Below are 16,917 nucleotides of genomic sequence, written 5' to 3'. Positions count from 1 at the left end.
GAGGGAGTTCCGGCAGCAGAAAGCAAAAAGCCAGTTAGGTTTGAGAGTTTGAAAGCGAGCTAGACGTTGCCATTTTGTCAAATCCGATCGTTCAAACTATTTTTTGTTGAAAAAACTCAAATTATTATTAAATTAATAAAGAATTCAGTTTTAAATAAACTGAAATAAAAGTGTATAATTAATTACTAATGTAAAATGTGGTATTTTCATTAAAAAATTTACAATGTTGCTTTCATTACTAAACTTGTGTTGACTGTGATCCCACACCAAAATTCACGAAACATGGCCGCTGCTGCTCGAGTTTTATCCCCTTTCTTGGGTAATTAAATATTTTGATTTTAAATGTTTGGTTGATTATTTTTAAGGTATGTGTCTATGGTTCATTTCATTCTAAACCATTATTGTCATTATAGTATCTGTGAGGCCACCAAATGTCGGTGTCAGGTGGTGCTATTCGTCAACTAGACATCAAATGAAATTGACCAAATCAACCCGAGTCCTTTGCCAGGGATTCACGGGAAAACAAGGAACCTTTCACAGCAAGCAGGCCATTGACTATGGTACCAACATGGTTGGTGGAGTTTCCCCAGGAAAGGGAGGCAAAATCCATCTTGGTGTACCCGTTTTCAACACCGTTCTAGAAGTAAATCTCAATCCTTCATTCCAACAAATTATAAAATGGCTAAAAGTTTTAAATCTAAACAGGCTAAAGAAGCAGTGCAACCAGATGCTACAGTCATCTATGTGCCTCCTCCTGGAGCAGCAAAAGCAATCATGGAGGCCATGGATGCTGAAATTCCTTTAATTGTCTGCATCACAGAAGGCATCCCCCAACAAGACATGGTTAAGGTCAAGCATCGCCTTATGAGGCAAAACAAGTCCCGTTTGATTGGTCCCAATTGTCCTGGAATTATTGCTCCTGGCAAGGTAATATATCTGTTAACCTTGTTTCATACACTAAACTTATGCTACAACTATTTATTAACAACCAAACTTTAGTGCAAGATTGGTATCATGCCTGGTCACATCCACCAACAAGGATGTGTTGGCATCGTTTCACGTTCAGGCACTTTGACCTACGAGGCTGTTCATCAAACTACTCAGGTAAATTGCACCATTTTCCTATTCATCCAATTGTTTGTTACTAATGGACTTGTCTCGTTCAACTCACAGGTGGGTCTAGGTCAAACTCTCTGCGTTGGTATTGGTGGTGATCCTTTCAACGGCACCAATTTCATTGACTGTTTGGAAGTGTTTCTTAATGACCCAGAAACCAAGGGAATTATTCTTATCGGCGAGATTGGTGGTGGAGCTGAAGAACGAGCTGCCGAGTACCTGACTCAACACAATTCGGTATACTTACGATCTGTTTACTCCCAAATGAACGAATTCCTTACACAATTTTATTCTATTTTTGCAGGGTGACAACAGGAAACCAGTAGTGTCATTTATTGCTGGCTTGACAGCTCCTCCCGGCCGACGCATGGGTCACGCTGGTGCCATTATTTCTGGTGGCAAAGGCGGTGCTCAAGATAAGATTATGGCTCTTGAACGAGTAAGTTAACAAAATTTAACGCCAAGAGTAGATATGTTAAAACTTCTAAATTTGTAACTTGACAGGCTGGTGTTGTTGTTACTCGAAGTCCAGCTCAGTTGGGCACAACATTGATGAAGGAGATGGTCGGCAAAGTTTGAAAACTTATAACCAACCCAGGGCAATCAAATTAGGTGTGGTTTGATGATTATATAAAGAAATATTAGCCATCTTTGTAAACTAATAAAAAAGATTAGAGAAAAAAACTTCCCGCGGTTTGTACAATTTTATTAAAGTTCTTCTCTTATTTCCAACAAAAACAGGTGTTGAGAGAAAAATACAAAAATCAATTTGAAAGATCAAAACATCTGGTTTATTTAACTTCCAAACCTTTACATGTAATCTTTGAGTAAATAAAAAAAAAAGGAGAAACATTCCATTAATTCTTTTCTTACCAGGATTTGACACCCGAAAAGAGAAAAGTTGAGAGGGAAAAACAAAAATTTTGGAGAACGGTGTCTTTTAGGGTGAGGGTCGTAACAAGAGTGAGAGGGAGGTGGTGGGTTTATGTAGTAACCAAATCATTTCGGTTATTGTATATCTTCTTAAAACACTCAACACTTGACACACAGATTCTCTTTTTCTCTTCATTCTGGATTTGGTTTTTTGGTGGAACCGAACGACAAAAAAAGACTTGATAATTTGCATATTTTTAGTCTTTGAAGCGGCCACCATCACCTTCGGAGACGAAACGCTTGCGTCCCCTAGCGGCATTGCACTTTTGCAACATGGCTTCGTCAATCAGTCCGGCAGTTTTACACTTACCGCCCAATCGTTCCAGGTACAATGCCGCATTTGGTACGTCCAGGCAAATGTCGTCCAGATCATCCAAGACGCGATAAATTCCCTAAATAAAACCACATTCAAATATTAGCATTTGTTGATATGAAAATGAGCAGGAAAGTAGTAAAATTACATTTTTCATCTGATCCGGAGTAACGATAGTGCTGTCGTAAAAGGATTTGAGCAGTTTAACCATGGAATTCTCCGTTTCTTCGTTGGCAGCCTCCAGTGCGAGCACGACGGCTTCGTAGACGAGTTCGTGATGGAAATGGGGCACTTCCAATTCTTTGAGGCATCGGGCCGCCTCCAGTGTATCGTCGGATGATAAATACTCTTGCAACAAGAGTCCCATGGAACGGACCAATGATGCCACTGGGCGCAGGCCTCCACCTACACCCCAGACATTGTCCAAACGAGTCATTCCATGCTTCATTGAAAGCAAAACGTCCGCTCTGGCCAGAGCAAGCCTAACAATGCAATTCAATTGTTTTAAGTTTAAACTCTTTAATGCAATCGAATGGGCAAATGAATTTCTTACTTGGCCAGATCGCATTCGACTTTGCCTTGATAATTCTGCAGGAAACGGGGAGCCAGCGTGTCGTCGGCAACGGAGCGGGCGATGTAATTGCCCAGGATAGTGGGCGCATCTGGAGTGTCTAGAACGAGATCGGGCAAATTGCGCAGCAATTGATCCAGCGCTTTCTCCATCTCCCGCTCGGTCAAGTAATGCTGGTAGAGATCGGAGAGCAGGACGGATGTCATTTCACGATTGGACGGCTTGTGGTCCATCGCCAACTCGATGGCAACCACGGCAATCAGGTAGCGATTTTCACCGAAATTGTAGTCTTCCAAAGCCAACGCCACCTAGCGACCAAAATAAAAGTTACCAAGGGAAAACAGCGAACACGTTGTGTCAGCTGAGAGGAACTTGTTATCCAATCGCAAACAAACACAAACCTCTTTCGTGTCGCCATGTGAATAGTATTCCAGGATGATAGGCTCCAAGTGTTTGTTAATCTCGGCGTGCGATAATTGAGGCACGATGGTCTCGATCGTCACGTCGCCATTGTCCAAAGAATCGGAATCGTAATTGGGGTCCTTTTCATCCATCACTTCGGGAACATCCAGCTCAATACCTGGCTTACCCCAAACGCCCTTGCCTCCGGCTCCGCCTAAAGAAAGAAAAAAACGTTTCTTTTATTTAACCATATTTTTCACACACATATAATTTAAAGCACGACGTAACAGCCCCCCTTTTGCCAAGGTCAAAGTCAAGGGCGCATCTTTTCTTTGATATAGTAGCCACGAGATTCTTCCCCCCTATTTTCCAGTCCACCATCTTTGGGTAAATAGACGAGAGGAAGGGAAAACGATAAGTCAAATAAGAACAAAAATGGTGGAAAACAGGTTGACTTTTGCCAAAAGAAAACAGAACTAAAATAACATAATAATTGACCCAATAAAACCAAAAGAAATGATTTACCTTTTTTGGGAAGTCCTCGTCCGTAGCCATTTCTGGGTCGTCGAAGATTTTTAGCCGTTCGAATCCCGTTGACGATAAGTGACGTTCCTTCGGCCCCACCGTTTTGACCAGCATTTGGGCTGCTGCTTCCTTCCTTGCTGAGATGTTTGACGAGATACTTTGACGGTCGTTTAGCTCGTCGTGTAATTCGTTCATCAACGGCCGAAGCTGATCCTGCAGCAGGCGTGCCGTCCCCTTCTTCCACCTTTTCGACAGCTGCTTCGACATCATCGATTGGTACGTCGGCTACTTCTGAATAAAGATCCATTTTTCTTTTTTCTTCTTCCCTGATGGCAACAAAACAAAAAGACGACTCGAGCGCGTGGGTTGTGAAAAGGGACGCAGAAGAGAGACTAGCGTGCGTTCAATGGAAACTGATTACGTGAGATCGGTTTCAGTTTTATATGAGTTTTGTTTTGAAGCACGACACGAACGACGTCACCACGTTGTCGGTTCAAAAACACAAAGATTACCTAACCAAATCTCTTTTAAACAGTTATGGAAATACGCAATACAAGAAGGGAGACAAAGTCAACGTTTTAGATACAATACACACTCGACAGTTTACGGGTTTGTGCTTCCAAGTCTTTGGGGGTGAAAAAAATGAACTTTTGGACAAAAGAGAGACGAGATGTAAACGACGAATCTTCTAGACGATATATGAAACTCAACTGCGTAGAAAGTAAAACACGGCTTGTGTGTGTGTGTGTGTGCTGCATGAGAAAGGGGAAGGGAACACAAAGCCCCCTGTTTTTCTTGTCTCCCCTGGCGGCGTGGTTAAGCCACCTAGCGGTCGATTTTCAAGCTCGCAACGACAATTGATTTTTTAAAAAAGGTATTTCCTTATTTAATTATGCGTGTATTATTGATTCTCTTATTTAAAAAAACCCTTTTCAGAAATAAATTATCTTAATTGAATTGCATAAAACTATTATCTCGATAAATAAAAAAAGAAATTTACAAAATTTACACATCATGCAGAATAATACACATTTGTAGTAGCTGTTTAAGCTTCTTCAATCACTTCGACTGTGACATCCTCGTCATCTTCGAATGACGTAATAAAAACTGTGCCATCGTTTCCTAGAACTGACTCTGTGAACGAAAACAGGGCCGGTTCTAGTCGTAACTTTAATGGAATCTCCACGGCAATTTCATCGTTTTCCACCTTCTTTTCCTGCTATTGAAAATAACTTTCATTCTAATCAGATTGCAACACGAATAAATTATAGACATACCTCCCAAATGTCGTCGTCTTGAACTTTGGACGAGTTCTTTTTGGGGTTCATCGTCCTCGCCTGGTTTCTGGCTTTGGCCCGCTCCTCTTGACGACTCAGCACCGGTTCCATCATCGGTGGTTGCTGTTGTTGTTGTTGATGAACGTGAGGTGGTGGTGGAGGTGGTGGAGGAGGCGATGATTGCTGAGATTGTTGTTGAGGCTGTTGATGAATCTGCTGAGGCTGTTGGGGCTGAAATTGTTGTTGTTGATGCCGCATTTCATTTTGAGCTACAGGATTTTCTACGTGTTCCATCATCCAAGACTTTCGAGGAACCTGTTCACCTTGGTGATGGGCTACATCCTACAACAACAACAAAAATCGATACAAAATCTTTTAAAATAAAACCAGAATTTACTTTTAATCTCTTAATTCAATTACCGGTTGGTGATTGGCGTAGTGTTGGGCGTGGTGCGGATTAACCTGCGGTGGCTGACCGTAATGGGGTTGTTGATATTGTTGCGGATAGCTGTGTTGCGGATTATTGTACTGCTGTTGTTGTTGATACTGTTGCGGCTGGTAGTTTCGCTGGGCTTCGACAGGAACAGGAGGAACGTGCTGATAATGCTGCTGTTGTTGTTGTTGGGGCTGTTGCCATCCAGTCGGTTGTTGAGGCATATAATACTGTTGCTGGGTGCCGGGGGGAACCAGAGCCGCTGGTGGAGGTGGTAACGGATGGTAAGCCGATTGCTGCTGCTGCTGCTGAGGAACAGGAGGAGGTGGTGGTGGTTGATAATTTTGCTGGGCAGGTACAGGAGGATAATCTTTCTCTTGATCTAAAACAATTGATGATCGGCGAAGTTTCCACCATGCCAAAACAGACAAACCGCTGGCCAGTAATAAAATGAAAACAAGTGCCCAACCACATTTCCTTGAATGGCGTTTAGATTTGAAATCGCTCGTACGATTGTTGTTGCTGCTGTAACAATAGTTTTGGTTCGAATCAACTGGCAGAATGATCTGCGGGGATGTGTCGTACATTCGTTTGGTTGAGACTTGCAACAACTCTTGGCCAGTCGGTCGACTACCCAGTGAAAAAGAACGTGGTCTGGGCACAGGACAACCAAACTCGTGCTGCCATGGCTGCATAAGCAAAGGCCTCGATTCCGGTACAGCCTTTTATTTTTAATCACATTTCAAACACAATTAAACATCACCATGCAAAATTAAGTAAAATGTGTAATTTACCTGGTAATGATGCTGGTGATTCCACTGTTGGTACGTCATTTTTCGTTTGACAGCAAATGACAGGATAAAAATGGGATGACAAACTCGACTAAAATGAAAACATGTGACTTTGACAGATGTCGATATGTGAATGATTGCCAAAACTAGCACCAGGGATCAAAGAAATCAGATTGACAAATGAGACGTGCGGTTTTAACCATCCCCCACTTTTTCAAGCCCTCGGGTGCTCATGTCAAAACTCAACAGTTTTTAATTAGATTAAATTTGATAAAATTCATAACACGAATTTTAGATCAATTTTAAATTAAACGTGAATTTTAGAATTTAATTGATCAATTTCAGCTGATTTTAGGAATTTGAGTTTACAAAATAATTTGAAACCTGTCTGGTAATTTGAACCTGGCAACTCCGCGTCACAAAGTGCCAATTTCAAAAATGCATCGCATCAAAAGAAAATAATCTGATATCTTTTCACGTAATAATCGACGTCATTCTCCAAGGAATTCAGGTAGAATTACTCAACTAAAATTCTTCCGGTGTGTATTAATAAATCGCTTATTTTTTAAAAGACGCCCTAAGGCCCCCTATTCATTTTGTTTCAAATTTCAGGTGAGAAAAAAAAAGCTACCAGAAATTACTTCCGTTTGGAAACTTATTAAAAATCGCCTTCGGGAAAATAGCGTTCTAAAATAGAAACACGTTCATTGGACACAATGGACAATTTTCTCACTTGATACTATAAACTTGGGTTTCTATGCTGTACAAAGTTAATATAGATTGAAAGCCGTTTAATATAGCAGAGCGCCGACATATCCTACTGTACAATAGAAAAGGCACACGGACGAAGATTAAAGAGGAATCAGCAAGGGAAAGATTTGGGGGGAGGAAAGAAATATGTTTTTTTTAAGACAAAGCAAGTTTATATTAGTCAGCCCTGGAAAGAGGGGAAAATTCAAGTTATATAGTTCCTAAGCAACATGCACATTTTTTCACTTGAGAGGGGACAAAATAAAAAAGGACAAAATGAAAAGGAAAAACAAATATTTGTTTTTTAATAGAATAAACACAAAATGAAAAAAAAGAGAAAAAATCCAGTTCAACTTTGATACCTTTGTATGACTCTGTGGACGCAAACAAAAAGAAAAACGTTAAAAGTTAGATAATTATTTTTTTTTTTTTTCAATTTGCGTTGAATGAATCACAAAGTTAATTCTTATTTTTCTCGTGGCTCGACCCGAATTGCAAAAACAAAAAAAGACGAAAATGTATTTGTTAGTACGTTATTAACTAGGTCATTATATTTCTTATTGCATGTGTCGTTTGTTGTGTATGTTGGGCATCGATAGAAGAGCTAGCCCATTTCCCACGAAACTAGGAATCAAAAAGTCACACCCTTTAGAATTATTATTATTATTTTCATCTGTAAATTATAGTGGAGGGAGGGGAAGGGGTGATGAATCGTTGAGCTGAAAGGTTTTCTTTTAAATTAAATTTAGTTTTAAAAAAAGGAAAAAAAAAATTTGGATAGAGCGAAAAAACTGGCTTTTAAAGTGTGTGTGTGTGTGGGGATGGTGGGCAAAAACTGTCGCGTAACTCTAGGTATTTCGGGTAAAGGGGGGTGGGATGAATAAACAGTTTTTATAAGAAGCTTTGATAATTTACGAGCCGTCTGCCGAGACGGAGGAAACGCTCGAGCTCGTGCTTCGCTGAGAGCTGTGTCGTCGAGAATGATGTGAGGATTCCGTATCAGGTGTCAGCTCGTGCGGAGACAACGGTGGTATCGCCTGGGCCAGGTAATGGCCGTAAAATTTCTCCTGATCTTCCAGTTGCAAAGCGAAATCATCTTCCAGCTTCTGCTTGCGGGGCTTCAACTTGGCCCGCCATTCGCGTAATTCCGACTGGTACTCGTCATCCTGCGATTTGAGTTTCATCGTTTCGTGTTCCATCAACATTTTACGTTTCTCGTTCTGCAGTTGCTCCAATTCTGTTGAACAACAATGACGGGCATTAAAGAGTGAATGGCAATTTGAAATCATCGATTCAACAATTTTACCTTTGACGGAAGAATCGGCTGCTGCACGAAGTTCTTCCAACTGCCGGCGATGTTTCAACTCGCAGCGCTGCTCTTCGGCTTTGTAGCGCTTCTTCTCCTGCTCCTGGAACTTGCGCAATTTATCGCGCTCGTTATCCGGAGTATCGGGGAAGTTCAAGGCACCAGCCAGGGAAGCCAATCCGCTGGGTAAACTGGCGGCGTTGACTGAGATGCGCATCGATTCTCTAAACATCATTTCACGGGCTTTCATTTCCACTCGGATCCGCTTAGGTAGCGCCCGCCTTTCGATCGCCTGTCGCTTCAAAAGATCCTCCTGCAACGACAAATTACATCCGTTACTTCCACCAATCATTTGGAAATTTAAAAAAAGAAAACGAACCTCTTTGCGGGTTTGGAACCGTCGGATTTGTTCCAGTTCTTTCTCGTGACGGACAAGCATTTGATGCCGTTGAAGGAAAAATATCTCCTTGAGTTGCCTCCTGGCCAGTTGGTGGCGTTCATGCAGCTGCCGTTCTTCCAGTTCCCACACGGCTGACTCGCGGGAGCGGAGCAGCTGCTGTTTCTGCTGCAAAAATTGCCGTTCCAGCAGAGCGATTTTCTCGCGGTGGCCGTCACTCAGGCGACGAAGCGACATTTCGTGGCTTTGATTCAAACTGTCCAGGAAGGAGCGCTCCCTGTCCGACTGCTCCACTTCTTGCTGCTGGCGTTTAATACGGAAGGCCGTCTTGCGCTGGTCTTTGGGCAGCAGGTCCGACTCTTGTTTCAACAGCCTCACTTCCTGTTTCAATCCTTCGCGGAACAGTTTCAATTCGCGCTCCTGCTCCGAGCGGATCTTCTTCGACGAAATGCGAAGATCAGAATCCTGCTGCTGTTCGGCACGTTCCACTTGCTGCTTCTGCGACCGGGTCATCGTCTCCAGCTCCGTGTCGTATCCTCGCAACAAACTGGTCGTCTCCTGGTCGAAGCGTCTCTCCTGTTGATCACGGGCCACTTGAGCTTTGATCGTCAAGTCTTGAAATTGCTTTTGCTCCGCTTTCTGGAGCATTTTCAGTTCGCGAAGCTCCTGCTTCCTCAGCAAGTGCTCGTCGTAGATGCGGCCGTCGTTTTCGTCGGCGTAGAATACCTGGACAAACCCCAACAATAGAATGAATTAGTTGCCGTTTATCAGCAGATAACCTAGCTACTACCTTAGCCATCTGAGAGCATTTTGGGTTAGTTGAAGAGAAGCGTCCAGTTAAAAAACAAATAAGCAAGCAAGGGTGGTCATGTGTGTTAAGTGTTACATAGCCAAAGGAGACAGCAGGATAATAAAAAAGCAGGAGCGAAGAATAGTAACGCAAAAATCCATCGGAATGTTTACCTTGTTGGTGGTCGTGGTAACGACGACACCGTCCACTTCGAAACGTCGTGTTCGCTTACGGGTTTTCTTCTTTAGATTACTCAATTCAATCTCTTCTTTCGTCCGAGGAGCACGCCGCACTGGAGTCGGTTCACGTTCAGACGTGGTGTCCGCTTCGGAATTGATCGTCGTGCCGTTGCTGACTGTGCTCAAACTACGACCAGAGGATGGCTTGGAGCGCAAAACTACTTCGTTGTCTTCGACGTCAATGACGGAATCGCTCTTCCGGCTACTGCGGCTTCCCGTCGTTCCAGTCCTGAAAATAAAATGTTACACAAAAGCTAGAAGCTGTAATTGTTGGTTGAATTGTTTTTCAATCCTTTTATTTACCCGGATGTGCTTTCGATATCGGAACGATCCAGAGTCCGTTCGAGGAAGACGGAATCGGGCGTGCTGGGGATACTGGTTCCTCCAGTCCCGGTTCCGGAATCACCCGTTGCGTCGCCCTTCACCTTCCGGTTAGGACTCAAAATCGACTCGTCGTCTTCTTCTTCCTCTTCGACTTCTTTGACTGGATCGGTTTTCTCAATCTGGGGACTTGGTGATCGCGATCGTTCCTTGGGTGGCGATCGTTCCTTGGGCGGCAATGCCGGAACAATTTCAGACGACGACACGACATCCGACTGGACAAAAGAGTCATCGTCTGTTGCTTCTTGTGTGGTGCCTGGAAAATTTGCTTCAAAAATGTTAATTTTAAAAAGTCAAATATTTTGCGGAGTAGATAAATGATCCCACCTTCGACAGTGATGGAAGTGTGAATTACGGAAGTGTCTTCTCGACTTTCTGACAAACTGCTACGGTCGCTGCCAGAGCTGGATCGTGAAAGGCTGGATACCTGAGACAAATTACAAGAAACATCGCTACGGGATTCCAAAACGGCGTTGTTATTGCTTTGCCGGCCGTCTTGCTCGTCCGCTGCTTCGTTGCTTTGCTGTTCCGGTTCGTCCGGCTTGACTGTTTGGGGGGTTTCGTTGTTGTCGTCATTCTTCGACTCAATTTCAAGTGGGACACCATTGGACACGACGCTGGAAGTGTTGAGGATGAGCACTTCGGATTCGTCAAGTTTCTGGCCAATCATTTGACTCTCCTCGTCGGTTTCTGCTTTGTCCTCTGTGACGTTGACGACGCTCACGACGCTCACGAAACGCTCAACAGGTGGGTTGGCTTGGGTTTCGTAGGGAAGTGAATCATCCGTCGAGGATTCGCAGCCGTCAAAGTTGATGCTCAATTGTTCAGTCTGCTGTAGCGTCGCTGGCGGCTTGGCGTCCGGGCCGACCTGGACGACTGGACTAGTTACAGTGACCGTGACGCTGGGCGGAGGCGTAGAAGGTTTTTGGGCGACATTGTCATAGATTGGAGAAGTTGTAGGGGCCTCCTCATAATCAGGTGGCGGTGTGGGATCAGATACAGGGGATACAGGACGTTTGCTCGGGCTAGATACTGGCTGGGGTTGTTGTTGTGGTGGTGGTGGTGATGGTACGGGTTCCGGCGATTGGAAGACTGGCGGAGGCGGCGCAGGGCCTTTTAAATGCTTTTTAGGAGGTCCATCAGGGGTGACGACGGAAGTTTTACGGCTATCGGCTTCACTTAGAACTGAGATAGTATCACCATCGTTGGATTCGGTTGCATGTGTATCATCAACATCAACGTCCTCTTCTTCGACTACTTCAGCCTTGTACTCGATCAGCAAGTCCTTGATGTTCTTCGAATCGAGAGTACAAGCAATGAACGGATGTCGAAGCAATTCCGTAGCTGTGGGCCGTTGTGTCGGGTCTTTTACCAGGCACTTGGACAGGAAATCGTTAAACTCTCTCGACCACCGGGATGGACAATCGAGTCGGGGTGGGTCAGACTTTTGGATCTTGAGAAGCACTCTCATTGGAGTCAAGTCATGATTAGGCGGTTCCATTTGTGCCAATTCAATCAAGGTGACACCTGAGAGAGAATGGAAATTAAATAAATTTATTTATAAAAATTAAAAACTTGGGTGTTTAATAGTTACCTAGAGACCAGATATCTACTTTGTAGTCGTAAGGGTTATCACGGAATGTTTCGCACGAGACCACTTCAGGTGCCATCCAATAGGGAGTGCCAATGAAGGTGTCGTGCTTCTGTAGGGTGTGTTTGTTCTTGGCAGAAACACCGAAATCAGCCAGCTTCACTCCACCATCAATGGTCAGCAAAACATTCCCCGCCTTCAAGTCTCTATGAATGATGTGCATTTTGTGTAGATACTCGAGTCCTCTGACCATATGTTGGCAAACATAGGCAATTTGAGGCTCAGTCAATGGTTTGTCGAGATCCACCATGATTGAATCCAGGGCGCCTCCATCACAGTACTCTATCAGCATCCACAGTTTGCCATCCCAATAGTATGCCTCGTGCATGCCAACCACATTGAAATGGCTGCACTCTGTGAGAATGTCAATTTCGACCATGAAATCGTTGAGGTCATTTTCTCCTTCAAGCTTGCAGATTTTAGCAGCAGCGTAAATTTTCTTCTCCCGGTGCAAGGCCTTGTACACTTTCCCGAAAGCACCATCTCCAAGCTCGTTCACAATCTCCCAGATTTCTTCAGGGTTGATGTTGATTTTGATGTTGTTGTAGAATCTCTTTTTCTTGGCTTCACCACCGGTCCCCCCAATGTGTAGGACCTTCTTGACCTTTCTTCCAAAATTGAAGAGTGACATTTTCACCTAGCCCATGCAGGAGGTTGAAGATAGAATGCAAGGGGGTTTTGTAGTCAACACATCAGGAAAATTCTGTTAACACTCCAATCACTATGCAAATGTCGTGAATTAATTGGATTTGTTAAAGCAAGGAATCTGAAAATCTCCCACCACACCTTATCGCTGCGAGTCACGTCCGGCTTCGCCCAAAAACGCACCCCGACGCGATATATAGCTTCCAAACCAAGCTTTACACAAAACAATTCTTTGCAATTACATTCACTGTCACAAAACTAGTCTATAGTAAAAAAATAGAGGCTCTATCAAGTCCTAATGCACTGAACGAATACAATATTTAGAAGGCTATGCGGGTGGTGTATAAAGAAGACGCAAAGCTAAGGCATAATTTCTGACACGTACGGGCCAAAACACCATCCGCCATTTTGAATCGCTCTGACGTCACAGTTCCTATCCTAAACACATATACCATACGCAGCTGTGCCAGGTCGCATTACTAAACAAACCAACTATAGACCGTCGGTATTTACCCCCTTTTACATATGGCTTTCTTACTCTTGGGACTAATGTAGTAGATAAAATTCCACAGAGATTAGAAAACTATTCAGACCGTTTGTTTGTTGTTTTGTATTTTATCATCTCTCTTTCACACACTCGTCTGTAAACGATAACAATGCCAATAATTGTCAAGAGATTTTAAAAAGGATTTTCCTTGGGCACTGGCGTGTGTTAAATCATTCGCCAACTTGTTGGCTTCTTCTTTAACTCAATTTGCCAAGCTCAAATTTTTTAAATATTTCAGAAGCTGTGAACACAAAAGAATCGATAATCCCTGCAACGGTGAAAGTCCCGCCGATAATTGCGCAGACCTAATTCAATTTTATCATAAAATAATAAGACACTTTTATTATAACCTACTTGTAAATATTTTAAATTCATTTTTTTATATTACCGAAGTCAAAAAAGCGTAAATCGGTTGACGCCTTTCGTGATACTTGACCGTGATGGGATTCAGATCATAGCGAAACCAAATAGCAGCAGGTGAACGGCCGCCAAGAGAAAACGAAACATAATTCTGTAGGTATTTGTGAAAGTTTAAGAATTATTAGAAACATTTTTGTATGCATCGATTTAAGAAGACTTACTGAGTAAGCATAAGTATACTGATAGGAAACCAGCGTGGTTCCGGCTGAATCTTCATAAATAGTGGGGACGATCTTCATTGTGTAATCATGAGATTCTGCTGGATCGGCATGGCTTCTATCTCTACGAGCAAGCGGATTAAAATTCCCGGGCAAATTTTTGTTGTCAAGCATTTCGCCAAAGGTTAGCGAAGTAATATAATGAGCCATGTCGGCGCTGTCCGGTTGTTTATCGGCAGAGTGAGTAGAAACATGAAAATTTCCTAATAGAAAATAGAATTTAATCATTTCAAATTGAAAGCTTGACACGATTATGTTGATAACCAACCTGGAACCCGATTAATATGGAAGCGGCTCTCGAAAATGCAACCCTTTCCCTTGTTCCATGGTGTCTTCAGAGTGTTTTCAATAAAGCCAACGTCATGTCTCCCAAGATCATCTTGAATATCAATTCCAACATCTGAATAAAAATAGTAATGGTTAGATTTTGTTTCATTAATATGCTGGTTGATTCATTACATTCACAAGCCAGTCGTGGCAGTGTTATGTTAATTTGTACTGGTATCTTTTCATCAGTGTTCCCTGGATTGTCTACAAAAAGTTCAGATACTCTGTGGAAACAAAATAAAAATAAATAAATATGTAAAACTTGAGGATTGCCCTCAGGACAGCAAAAAAACTTACACTTCTGGAGAAATGAAATGAAAGAACTCCGAGAAGAAGAGGAATGTCATGAAGGCACAGCAACAAATAGAAATGACAGCACCAGTTACAGTCGGTTGGGTTAGGTCTTTAGGAACCTTCCGATAGATATCCAACCTAATGATGAATCACATTGATTAGAATGCCTACTGTAAAGCACCGGTTTGTATGTGACTCTCACCTTCGGAGATCAAATCCCATCCTGAAGCCGATAATAAATATGGACAGTAAGTGGAAAAAAAGCTTAAAAAGGCTAAATAGCCAAAACTTCGAATAAACAATGTAAAGCACTATGGAAACAAATAGACCATTGTCCAACACGTGAGTTGACAAAAACTGGTGATGTGGCTTGTGCGTTGGCAACCGACACCATCAACAGGTGTACAAGACAATAGTAAAAGAAATTTCTAACTCGTTTGCTCTTGGCAAACCTGATACACGATCTGACACGTCGAACTGTCAAATTGCATCCCGTTTCCCATAGTTACCGCTACGTGGTGCAGGTACCTATGAGCCTGGCGGGAAAAGAAACGGTAAAACTTAAATTTGGTCAAAGACTGTGTGGTAAAATGCCCAAACTAATGAGATTAATCAATCTGAAGCGAGAACGTTATTCTTTACATAGAATTGTATTGGCACATACATGAAAAAGGAAACATTAATAAGACACATCTTAACAAAACGGGGTTAAATGTGTTATATTTTGCCAGTTGTATTAACGGATACCGAATTCTTAATAATTCAGGCATTACGCCCATAATTTAAATGAACACCTCACTTCAATACAATCCCATGTTCATGTTATTTTATAATTACATTCCATCAGGATTTTAAAATAACCAATCTGGCGATGTGTATTAGTGAAGTTATCTACAATATTAAGAGCAAATTCATTTTATATATGTCTATCGACTAAAAATCTGGGTGGCAAAATACAACTATTTCGTCTGGCACCATTCAATCGCAAATTTACAAATGGTACAGATGTTTCTTGGACTGTTTTCATCATATATTGAAGTTCAATGTTCATTCATTAGAAAAATGTTACGAGCATATCATCTTGAGCGGAGAATGTTGAAGAAAGAATTTGGATTGCTTTGGATAGGTCACTAGTGACTGTAAAGTACTGTATGATAAAAGCAGACTAAATATTACTAAATTTGCGGAAAAAGAAACGGTAAAACTTAAATTTGATCGTGTTAAATATGTGGTCAAAGACTGGATTTTAACTAATCTGAAATGTGAACGTTATTCTTTACATAGAATTTGCACCGTATTCTGAATGAAAAAGGATATTTTAATTAGTTAAAGTTAATTTTCACGGATTGGATTCATTTTATTTCGCCATCGTGATTGTGTAATAATAATTCTTGATATTTCAGGCCATACACCTTTTTACTAAATTTTCGACCTCATTTCTGTGTAAATGTTGATCCAGACCTTACTATGGTTGTTACAGAACATGGCTATACATCTGTGCACAGCTAAGTAAATCTGGATGGGTAGATGCATACCTTATACAGGAAATGAGTGTCGAGAGTTCTCTTAATAATTATAACAGTAAGCAACTAATTAACACCTACTAGTCTATAAATCTGAATGATAAAATACTACTACTTTCATCTGGCCCATTCGATCATCAACATTCATATCGGGACAGATGTTTCTTAGACTGCATCCATCTTATATTGAAGATCATTGTTCATTCATTAGAAATGTTATTTGCTAAAATATAAATTACTATTTATATGGTAAGATATTACAACATAGGGTAAAGCGCCCAGTCATCCGGCGCATAATGGGATCAATGTCAAGAAGGCGAAATCACGCGAGCATATTTGAGCGGAGAATGTTGAAGAAGGAATTTGACTTGCTTAGATAGGTCACTTGTGACTGTACAGTACTTCTAAGATAAAAGTAGGCTAAATTTATTATGTAAGCCGCTCCACATATACCTCAAGTAGTACTACAAAGGCTAAATACGAGAAATCCCGGCATTGATGATAAGGCAAATATTTCCGTTACTCTAAATCAGTTTTCAACATCTTACAAGAAATAGTCGCTCGGTATAATCGGGAAGAATGTTACGTAAGAAATTATTTAGCTTCGTGAGCGTTACGCAGAATTGATCAAGCAAGTGTAAGTATGTTGTATTTACCTGTACCGATACAAGCCATTTTCACCTTAGAATGCGGACACTGTGGACCCATGCAAATATCCCAATCAAGAACATATTTAGTCATGCTGGCTATGTGATCCGTTTTAATATGAACTGGCCTAGGGGGGGGGGGGTATAGCCGACCGAAAATGAACACACAAAATATAACGGACCTTCGCCTTTTTCAATGTTGTTCATTCGACACTCAACAATCGCCCATACAACGCAACAACTGTAAATGAAATTTGTAAGTTTATTATTTTGATTATACAGGCCAATTACAACGTATTAAACAATTTTATTACCACATTTAAGTTTGTCGCTGTTTTCTTCGTCCTGACTTTTGTTATCTCCGCTCAGTTATTGGCCGCAAACACAGCAAATTTGGCATCGACTACGCAACGATTGGAAG

At 41.9% G+C, this 16,917-nt stretch overlaps 5 protein-coding genes across 7 annotated transcripts; 1 reads left to right on the top strand and 4 right to left on the bottom strand.

Annotated features, from left to right (window-relative positions):
- The first annotated feature begins 7 nt into the window (after positions 1–7).
- LOC124197195 (succinate--CoA ligase [ADP/GDP-forming] subunit alpha, mitochondrial-like) lies at positions 8–1,899 on the top strand. Its single transcript, XM_046592507.1, has 7 exons — positions 8–319; positions 414–643; positions 706–927; positions 1,000–1,104; positions 1,174–1,353; positions 1,421–1,555; positions 1,621–1,899. Exons 1-7 carry the CDS (start codon positions 283–285, stop codon positions 1,693–1,695), a joined length of 984 nt encoding a protein of 327 aa, XP_046448463.1. The 5' UTR covers positions 8–282; the 3' UTR covers positions 1,696–1,899.
- On the bottom strand, positions 1,885–4,738 carry LOC124197192 (programmed cell death protein 4-like). Its single transcript, XM_046592501.1, has 5 exons — positions 3,861–4,738; positions 3,335–3,549; positions 2,916–3,241; positions 2,511–2,844; positions 1,885–2,441 (listed from the first exon to the last, which is right to left on the bottom strand). Exons 1-5 carry the CDS (start codon positions 4,165–4,167, stop codon positions 2,247–2,249), a joined length of 1,377 nt encoding a protein of 458 aa, XP_046448457.1. The 5' UTR covers positions 4,168–4,738; the 3' UTR covers positions 1,885–2,246.
- On the bottom strand, positions 4,738–6,590 carry LOC124197193 (putative mediator of RNA polymerase II transcription subunit 12). 2 transcript variants are annotated; one of them, XM_046592502.1, is made up of 4 exons: positions 6,365–6,590; positions 5,558–6,292; positions 5,138–5,479; positions 4,738–5,079 (listed from the first exon to the last, which is right to left on the bottom strand). In XM_046592502.1, the coding sequence occupies exons 1-4, from the start codon at positions 6,401–6,403 to the stop codon at positions 4,906–4,908; spliced, it is 1,290 nt and encodes a 429-aa protein (XP_046448458.1). In that variant the 5' UTR covers positions 6,404–6,590; the 3' UTR covers positions 4,738–4,905. The 2 variants fall into 2 exon arrangements, with proteins under 2 accessions (XP_046448458.1, XP_046448459.1); XM_046592503.1 differs by having other exon boundaries at positions 4,738–5,076; positions 6,365–6,578.
- Positions 6,591–7,135: 545 nt separating this feature from the next.
- LOC124197187 (serine/threonine-protein kinase 10-like) lies at positions 7,136–12,974 on the bottom strand. 2 transcript variants are annotated; one of them, XM_046592494.1, is made up of 8 exons: positions 12,662–12,974; positions 11,819–12,596; positions 10,552–11,751; positions 10,147–10,492; positions 9,778–10,072; positions 8,797–9,540; positions 8,418–8,730; positions 7,136–8,348 (listed from the first exon to the last, which is right to left on the bottom strand). In XM_046592494.1, the coding sequence occupies exons 2-8, from the start codon at positions 12,504–12,506 to the stop codon at positions 8,023–8,025; spliced, it is 3,912 nt and encodes a 1,303-aa protein (XP_046448450.1). In that variant the 5' UTR covers positions 12,507–12,596; positions 12,662–12,974; the 3' UTR covers positions 7,136–8,022. The 2 variants fall into 2 exon arrangements, with proteins under 2 accessions (XP_046448450.1, XP_046448451.1); XM_046592495.1 differs by having other exon boundaries at positions 10,147–10,480; positions 12,662–12,973.
- A 141-nt stretch (positions 12,975–13,115) lies between these two features.
- LOC124197196 (endoplasmic reticulum-Golgi intermediate compartment protein 1-like) lies at positions 13,116–14,822 on the bottom strand. Its single transcript, XM_046592508.1, has 7 exons — positions 14,529–14,822; positions 14,330–14,464; positions 14,165–14,256; positions 13,974–14,105; positions 13,649–13,908; positions 13,456–13,578; positions 13,116–13,372 (listed from the first exon to the last, which is right to left on the bottom strand). Exons 1-7 carry the CDS (start codon positions 14,546–14,548, stop codon positions 13,265–13,267), a joined length of 870 nt encoding a protein of 289 aa, XP_046448464.1. The 5' UTR covers positions 14,549–14,822; the 3' UTR covers positions 13,116–13,264.
- Between the last annotated feature and the right edge of the window lie 2,095 nt (positions 14,823–16,917).

Source organism: Daphnia pulex, chromosome 7 (assembly GCF_021134715.1).
Source record: "Daphnia pulex isolate KAP4 chromosome 7, ASM2113471v1".
NCBI classification, from domain to species: domain Eukaryota; kingdom Metazoa; phylum Arthropoda; class Branchiopoda; order Diplostraca; family Daphniidae; genus Daphnia; species Daphnia pulex.
This window is presented reverse-complemented; position numbering and strand designations above follow the sequence as displayed.